Source organism: Acanthisitta chloris, unplaced genomic scaffold (genome assembly GCF_000695815.1).
Source record: "Acanthisitta chloris isolate BGI_N310 unplaced genomic scaffold, ASM69581v1 scaffold6853, whole genome shotgun sequence".
NCBI lineage: Eukaryota > Metazoa > Chordata > Aves > Passeriformes > Acanthisittidae > Acanthisitta > Acanthisitta chloris.
Genome location: NW_008663181.1, coordinates 88553 through 98220, shown reverse-complemented (window position 1 = coordinate 98220; position 9668 = coordinate 88553). Strand labels below are relative to the sequence as shown.

At 35.1% G+C, this 9668-nt stretch overlaps 1 protein-coding gene across 2 annotated transcripts in view; it reads right to left on the bottom strand.

Moving 5' to 3' along the window:
• Positions 1–9668, bottom strand: part of SPOCK3 (sparc/osteonectin, cwcv and kazal-like domains proteoglycan (testican) 3) — a 102106-nt gene that overhangs the window by 14540 nt on the left and 77898 nt on the right. The window contains exon 4 of one of the 2 annotated variants that reach the window (XM_009070899.1): positions 6420–6539. The exons of the other annotated variant lie outside the window; for it this stretch is intronic. Within the exon in view, the coding sequence (XP_009069147.1) occupies positions 6420–6539 (120 nt within the window). The remainder of the gene's footprint in view (positions 1–6419; positions 6540–9668) is intronic. 2 annotated transcript variants of the gene reach the window in all.

The window sequence follows — 9668 nt, the reverse complement described above, 5'->3', positions numbered from 1 at the left end:
GAAAACACCAGAAAAATCTCATTATGTCCAAATATTTTCCATAAATTCAGTTAAAGTTCAACATAGCTGCAGTTTAAAGAGTCTGACGTCTGATATTCATGTCATACTCTTCTCAGTATACAGGAATATATTATAACAGGTACATCAGAACTAATAAACCTACTTCAAAAATAACATTCCATATAAGAAACTTTTAATGTTATTTTAAGCCTGGAAAATTAAGTTTACATTTATGAAAGCGGTCATAACCTATTAAATATTAAATAAACTGGAGAAAAAGCACTGTGGGCCATGGGATCTAGTTTTCCACTAAATAACTGTTTGATTTAATAATTTCTACAACTAGTCATGTTTTAATCCTGTAAGCAGTTTATGCTTCTTTTTCCAGAGTTTGATTCTGAAGTAGTTTGTGTTTTCATTTACAGCCCAGGTATATTTGTTTTTACTATTTTTTTCCTTCTTCTTCTCTGGTATATCCAATTTTAGTGTTTCAAATACAGAAAATCATATCTCTTCTTAGTTGTTATTTGGCTTGTTTTGTCAATCCAAACTTTCACAGCCATCAGTCATTGCAGTACAGAATGTCTGAAATCTAGGTCAAATATTAGTTTTGGTGAAATAAATACAAATGGCTCAAGTATTTCAGGGGTAAGCCAGGCAGGTGTTGACTGATATAGAAGCAGCTTTGTTTGATATAAAATGGGGCAGTCTACCTTTTCTGGAACTGCTACACCACATAAAGATCACCTCAGTTCCATGTGTACATTATCAACTCTTTTATATATTACTGTGGTAAAGGAAAATTCTCAGCTCATTTTGAAAGAACCTTTAAGGAAAATATCCAAATTTAGGATTATCAGAAATACTTTCTCTTGGCAATGACTTTCTTACTCTGTTGTAATATTGATAGAATAACACATCTGACACTCCTGAAGGTGATATACTTGAGAAAAAGAGTCAGGGAAGCACTTAAGTAACTATCTGGAGTTCAACATCTGCTAACATGGTTTTACACATGAAAGGGTCAGGTAATATTGAACTAAGAATTAAAAAAATCACCAGGAGACCTAGAACTAGGAAATTCGTTGCCCAAATCACACAGTACATATATAATCACTTGGAGCACCAACCAGAATGCTGTTTTTAGACATTTTTCACAGTTGTGACACAAAACAATAAGCAGAAAATAAAGGGGGAAAATTAGTATAGTTGAATGATAGCAATTTATTCTTGATGATGAAGTGTCAGGACATTATGCTGAGGAGAGCAAAAACTGCTGCTCAGATGACTAAATTATGATTTTATCTTACTCTCATTTTAATCACTTATTTAAAATACATTTCTATATACCATAATGAAATGAGCTTCTATACAGCTACTTCTGAACATTGTCCAGAAAAATGAGACGTACCAGCTTGAGCCCTTTTACTCAGCCAAAACAATCCCAAGGGAAAAATTACTGAGAAATATAGCCCTTCTCCATGGGCTACACACTAGCATTCAAAACATTTCCTCAAAAGGAACCAACAGAAATGCTTCTGTTTCTGGTTATTTCTCAGGGGAAAATTTCAACTTGCAGAAAATATAATCTGCTTTCCAAGGTAAAACTATTGTTTTCCTGGTTATTAAGTACATAAGTAATAAATTGAGGAAGATAGCTTTTGACGTCATGTGGAAATCAAAACAGCATACATACATAGGGCTCATAAATTGCATTATATAGAAATTGTTTATCTAATATCACAAGAAGGGCATGATTCTTTCCAATACCAGTACACTGTTCGAAACAATAAAAGACACTGACAAATCACACATGTGAATCAAAACACATACACTCTGCTAGTGTCTTGACTGCTATCTAAATCATGGCTTTTACTTGTTCAGTGTGCAAACTGCATATCAGGAAGGGTTTCACTTGTGATAGATTTCTCTAAAATTTTGGCTATCAGAAAACCGCAGTCGTATCTTAGGCCTACCATACACAAGCTGGGAAAAAGCTTTGCTTCCCAATGTAATCAGGACAGACTTGAGAAGGGAAGATTAAATAAAGAGGACTAAACAAATGTGAATGTTTTCTGTCATACTTGATCACAAAAGTGCTGATCTAGGTGAGTCTCATCTGGCTCCACACTAGGCCAAGGAGGAGACAGCTTTAGGCATAACACTCTCTGTCACCCATCTAAAGCTGTAATGTATTCCTGCTCACTATGATTACAGGGACGGGAGCAGAGTCTGGGTTATGGCAAGACATAGAATCATAGAATATTCTCAGTCAGAAGGAACCTGCAAGGATCATTGAAGATCCTAGGTGAGTCTCATCTGGCTCCACACTAGGCCAAGGAGGAGACAGCTTTAGGCATAACACTCTCTGTCACCCATCTAAAGCTGTAATGTATTCCTGCTCACTATGATTACAGGGACGGGAGCAGAGTCTGGGTTATGGCAAGACATAGAATCATAGAATATTCTCAGTCAGAAGGAACCTGCAAGGATCATTGAAGATCCTGGCCCTGCAGAAGGAACCCACAAGGATCATTGAAGATAAACTGCTGGCCCTGGGAAACATGGTACATGGGGAAATACCATAGGCATTACGATAAACCTAGGAAAACCGACTCACATTTCACAACAGGTACAAGAGAAAGAAATACAGCACAGCTCCAATGTCCTTTAAACACCTGTGACAGTTTGTATCCTGAAGTCTCTCCTTTTCTAGAAAGTATTTTAAAGAATTTTATATGGAGGTGAGGGGAAAAAAAATCAAAATGAAGCCTGTTGCTGGAGGCTATCAGTTTGCTAATAGATTGACAATTCAGATGAAATGTTTTATTTGGGACATCAGATTGACCATTTTATTAACAGGAATGACTGTTAAAGAAAAGTAGAAGATATCTGAGGAGGCATAAAATTTTGTAATAAACATCTAATATGTTTCATTGTGTATAAGGATAATTCTATAGAAAAGACTGAATCATAACCGACTTCAACCAGCAACACTGATTTAGTTCATTCAGAGACTTAATTTTAAGTAGAGATGAATTAATTAAAACTCCTGGTCAGAATTACTTCTAGGCTGGATTTCTTCTTCTAGACTCTTGCATTAAGAATCCCTTTGAATATGCTAACATGACACATGCAGAAAGCCTTTAGAAGAACCTTTTCGTTCTAGCAAACTAGAACTATGGTTCAGGTTGCCAGCCTGTACAACTTTTCAGTACAGCTTATGGGACATTTTCTGAGATAATAATAGGAATTAGACAAATTCTTGGATAGTCAGCATTTTGAAGACATCAAAAATATTGTTTAAAACCACAATTGTTTCTAGTTCTTATAACTATAAAATGACTATATGGAGGAGTACTGACAAGAGTAAGAAAAAACTTATTGTTCTGCTTATGAGTTCTGTCTGTATCTCAGGGTTACCAAATATGCTTCAGCAATGAAGATAAGGGAAATTTAATTTATCACTGCATAATGTCAGCTTGTCTCTTCATTGATAAGGAACCTAGGATAGTCAGAATGAAATAAAATCTTCCAAGCAAAAATCCGAAGCTGCTTATTTTATTTACTTTTCTTTACAAAACTGGTCTTTTCCTACTGCAAGTTTGTAAGGGTATTTGCTAATTTTAGTGTAATAATATCTTACTATGTTAGTTCGAGACATGCCAATTTTAAGTAATTTTCTTTCAGACTTCTTGAATTTTTATGTTTTTTTCAAAATTATTACTGTATTAGACTCCAAATAATCATACTATTCCCTAGCCATAAGAATAATCTCTGTTACTCTTGGCCTCTTGTCTTTTACCTTCTAACTCGACAAGGCTCCAGGAAACAGACTGTCTGTTAGCAGAAATATTTGTTGACTATGAGTTCTTTTTATGGCTTGCATATGATGCATTGATTTTGTGTTTTATCACGCAAAACTAATATAGAAATAGAACAAATATATTCATAAACTTCAAACAGATACATAAAATCTCACTTAATTTTTTAACTCTGTATTTTTCTATTCACATGGAAAAATAATAGGGGTATTATTGTAGCATGGGGATAAAGCATCCCTTTCCTCTTTGTACCATCTATTTAGACCATAAATGGCCTGAGGAAAATACTTAAGTGTTTATATAGCATTTATAATATTGATACTTTTAGATATATGATATTTGACCACATCTGGACATAAAAAGGATTTTGGAAATAAAACCCTATTATTTATTTGAAATATTCTAGTCTGCATTACTAATAAGATTCAGCTTTGGAAACAAATAAGTTTCCCTAAAACAAAATTACCTAACTGTTGTAAAAACACAAGCACCTTACATTTTTAACTTGTTAACAGCATATTGATGGCTCTAGCAGAAGAACTTAAACACTAATGTTTGGTTTGTTTAGAAATAATATCAACAATTGTATGGATCAATGTGGACTATTCAACAGCTGGAACAACTCTAAAAAGCACCAGCAAGGCACTAGAAACTTGCATCACAACTCCCTTGGTTAGAAGGACTGTGCCCAAATCTTTTAATAAATCCTGTCCCAAGTGCCACCAGAGAAATTAAAATACAAAAAATCGCAAATGCAAACGGACAACCAGAAAGGATATCACAAATTGCTTTTTTTAAAATGCAGAATGGTTTTTCAGCGAGGAAGGAACTTTATGACAAGAATAAAGGATAGCCTGGGGGAAAGGGTGCCAAAATGTATTTTTAAATCCCCAAGGGTAATGAACAACTCTAGGGATCTGCTAAAATAATTAGGACTCTGAAAGGGGAAGGTGCATTCAGGTGGCTTCTTGTTGTAGTTGTTGTTCTGTACATACCACTAAGTCTCATGTGCTAAGTAAAAAGTTATTACATATGATAAGAAGTTCTCTGCAGGATTTATTTGTAGGTATAGCACTCAGACGTCCCTAAAATAGGGACTGGATGCCCTTGTATACCTAGATATTAATGCGCCTGATGTCTTGGAGCTCTTAAGATTTTGCAGACAGACTTTGAGGGATATTACTCAAGAGCTTAGCTCTTCAAGAACAATTTTAAGACATTTTTAATGTTGTTAGAAAGGACATTATCATGTTGAATGGCTATCATTATTTTTTGATTCTTTTGTGTTTACAGGGACAGTAATGTAATATTTTCTTCTAAACCACAGACGTTAACTTCTCATAAAATGCAGTATATTTTGCTGCCTCAAATGAGAAATTTTTAAGTACAGAAAAGTACAGAGCAGAAAAAGCATACAGTTGCACTAATGAAACCAGTTTTAAAATAATTTTTGCATCCACAAATCCACAAATGAAAGAAAACTACTACTGAACATACATTAATTCGATTGTTTCTGTCTATAGATCAGCCTTTTTGAAGTAGCTGATCAAATTAATACAATCATGTAAATACCGGCTGTTTATAAAATCAAGTAAATATTGCACAAAGAGGATCTTTAATATCTGAAAGCAGTGTTTTTTCACAAAAAGCTATATGCAATTCAAGCCACTGACCACAGTACTAAAACACTAGCTTCTGAACAGTTATTGCTAAAATGTTTTTGTGAAACACTGTGGTTTTCTGTAAAAAAACATTTTTGGAGAGAAAAAGAAAAGAAGAAAATATAGGACAGACAATGTCACACATATAACCATTTTCTAGAATTTTATTTACTTTGGTTTAGTTAAAAGAAAACAAACATGCCAAAGACTATCATCAAACTTACATCTAATTCAAACCAGTATAGTGATAAATTAATATTTTGCACAATATTCTAACTTACAGTATCATGATACATACTTAAGTCAAACATTTCTGATAGCACCCTGTTGACAGGGAATTTTAAGTCAGTAGTACATGGGAAACAGATTTTTCCACATGGACGGTATTTTCTTACCTGTTGATGAATAAGAGCCCTGCAAAGACCATTCTTAGCCATCCAAATCACCTCTTGATGCTATCTTTCAGAAAAAGGTAGAATAGGATCCAATCTAACTTGTGTCTTAAATTTCAGATACCTTCTAAAATATATGTGGATTCTTTACACTGTCAAAGGCGACAACTTTATGACTTTGAAGGCTTCCAAAATTGACACGGTCCAAAAATCCACAAGACTTTTGCATTTTTTGGTCACACATATTACAATTTTAGATCAAATTGAAAGAAATAATGTACAGGAGCATGCACAAATGAATGGCAGCTGCTGCACATTCTTAAAAGAAATAGTTCTGCCAAATTAAGTTGAAAGCTTAAAGTGAACATCTTCTATTAGTACAAAGCTATAAATAAGAAACTAACTTTAGGAAAGCCCTATGTTATGGTTTTGTCCACATGCCTATTTAAGGCACAGGAGAATATGTCAAGTCTTAGCAATGGAAATACAGAAGCATAGAAAAGGACCAAAGAAATCAAATAAGACAAGTAGAAGTCTCTTACTGGTTCTTTCAGGCCTTTGAAAAATCCTAGTCTTCTTATTCTGAATTCCACTTTCATGAAGAGCCTTAAACCAGTCTCGCAATCTGTTTGCAACTTCCCTGAATTCCAGGTCACTGCACACTGAAAAACAAAATGCAGAGCTGTTTAATGTTTCTCTCCAGAGCTAAATAGAATTTTTCAACCTACACTAAAAAAACCCAACAACCAATCATGAAATAATGCAAACATATATATGTTCCACAGCTTCAGTTCAGTCACATTGCTTAGGTATGCCGTCAGAATCCAGTCAAGGTCCTCAGAAATAAATGTCTAATGCATAAAGGAATTATGAAATTATATATACCTAGAAATTAAAAACTTCCATTGAAAACTACTGCAAACTACTATGATCAGCTCTAGCACAGATATTTTCACATCTTACTGTAGATGAGTCAGCATGTCAGAGACACTCATGACAGTCTTGGCATTTCATTTCCATGTTCTTTAAGGCAATACTAATTAAAGCCCTACCAGAACAGGCTGGAGATGTAATTCAGGCAGATAATGCAGGAACACTCAACTTGCTTTCCTATGCTAAAACATGAAAAGAGGAAATAGGGTTGACAGCAAAAGTGCTTCAAGAATGGGTTGGAAGTTTATTTAATTGAATGTGGTTTCACGAGCGAAATCTGTGAGCACCTAACTGCAAATGGGCAACCACATAGCCACTTGGTGCTGGAAAGGAAGGATTCTTTTACCAGGAATACTAAAGGCAGAAAAAGCACACCAGACCAAAGACAGCATCTGTAGCACCAAGAGCAGCAGATTAGTAGCAGATTGGCTGAAGTGTTGTACAGTACTGGCAGTTCATGCTGAAGTCAGCAGCAGAAGCCAATATTAGACATGTGCAGTCAAGAGGCTTATTCACCAAGAAGACAAAGAAAGGGTGTGCGTGAAGCAAGTGGATATCCTTCCCAGAACTCCATTTTCCCATGTCTTTGAGAAAAGCTAAGCAAACACAAGAGAGATAATAGGATCTGAAAGATGACAAGAGCAGAAAAGGCACTTAATGTATCCCTTCCCAGGTAACAAAATACCTTCTACTGCCATTATTAACAGCTATCACTTCCAAGCTGGCCTTGCTTTTCAGGTCTACCAGTAACTGACTAAGCTACTATCTGAAGGGCTCATATCTAAGTTAGCAGAGCTTCACAGAGACACTCTTGAAAATAAATCTCCAGTTCAGCTTACTTTTGCTTTATTATGTAGCAATCCATAATATTTGGTGACACAGCCTTCAGCACTTCATTAAACTGCAGAACATTGTGAAACACCTGTTTGTATTTTATAGTAAGATTGAAACATCATTATGTCAACAACTATCTATGTCTGTACAAAAGCAGGCATCTCAGCATCTGACTATTCTTTGCTGAAGTCTGTCTTGATACTTTGATTCTATCCATGAAAGACTTAGGTGCAATCTATACATGGTTGCATATATTATGAACTCATATGTTTATAAAACTTGTGTTTGTGCTTTTCTCTTGTGTAACTGAAGAATTTTTTTTTTCTGATAATTTGATAGGGAACTGGGACAAAAAAATATAAATAGGCAGGTGTAATCGAACATGTTGTGTTACAACAACCAGACAAAAATTGTCTCCTGAGCCAAGACTACATATCATAATTCAAACTTGTGGGATTTCTGTTTGCTACAATGACAATCACCTTGCAATCAGCTGACAAGTCAGTATAAAGAATCAGCTATTAACTTGGGACACCCTGCTCCTCTTTAATTTCTGCTTCTATTACAGGTAAAATAGAGTAATACTGTTCCCTTCTCTAATTACCTTCCTTTGGTTTAAGAGAAAAACTTTTAGAATTGAACCAAAGGGTATGGAGCACAACACAATCATTAGGGGTACATTTAGAATTGAACCAAAGGGTATGGAGCATAACACAATCATTAGGGGTACCCGACCTGCCATCTAACCACTTTGATTTATCTACCCTGCACAATACTGTTACACAGGTCCCAGACATGAAATAGCTGCATTAATGTGGTCACTGACCTGGCTATTTTCATCTACTTCTGAACTGCCTATATGCAGTGCTCCTCTGATTAACCTCTGATGCTGAGACAACCTACTCTGAAGGAAGAGCAAGAGGAGGTGCAGGCTACAAGTAAAAGCTTTTCTTGAATAATATTAACAGATGCACATGGCAGCTGCATGATGGAGAGAATGCCTCAGACTAGAGAAAGAATCCCATTTAAAGTTCCATGTATCAAGTCAGTCACACATACACAGAAAAACTGAAGATTCTTACAATGTGAGTTATTAAGAAGTTATAAAATTCTTTCTAACATCTTGCATATGTTAAAGATAAGACTTTGAATGTCAAATACCTTCAACTATATCCATTTCTTTTCTAAAAGCACTTAGCACACTTGAGATTTTTGCTCCCGTTTTGACATACAAAAATGAAAGAAGCAGTGAAACAGCCTTTAAAATAGTAAAATACACAATTTCATTTCCTCTCACACAGAAACTTATCGAGAGGTTTTGTTCAACTTTCCAAGCACATTTAGATGAACGTGTAACAAATGTAAGACTTCAGTCTAACAAGTAGCTTTCACAAAGTCATAAGAGAACAATATTCAGACATTACCACAGTTACAAACATGACCACTTTTCAGAGAAGCTGAGCTCCAACACATAACTGTGAGTTATGCTTAAGTAAAGTCTTTACGACACAAAAAATGTCAGGAATATTTACTGATAATGTATACATTTGGCTTTGTTTCTAAGCTGTAGTACCACACCTACCTTAGCACTCCCCCTTAATTCACATGGATTCATGTGAATAAACCTTGTATTCTGTAACAGAGATGATCAACCTAACAATCCATTCACTAGAATGCTATTTGCCACTAAAACATGCTTGTTCAGGGTTATGCTGTATGATGAAAAATTACATTAATTAATGGATTAATACATTCTAGAATATGCTTAAGGACCTTTCATCGCAGTGATGAGTTTGTAAAGATACATGGTGCTGAAATTATTGTATGAATTGCACTGATTTAAAATAGGTCAAGATGAGGTAATTTAGATCTATTCAGACTATTATTTCACCTTATAGACTAGGAAATGGATCTTGAATGGCAAAAGACAGACAGTAAAGGTTGCAGAAGGTCAGACAGTAATCAAAAATTGCATATTAAATCACATGAATCCACTCAGGAACCTGCCAAAAAGTATTTCTGTT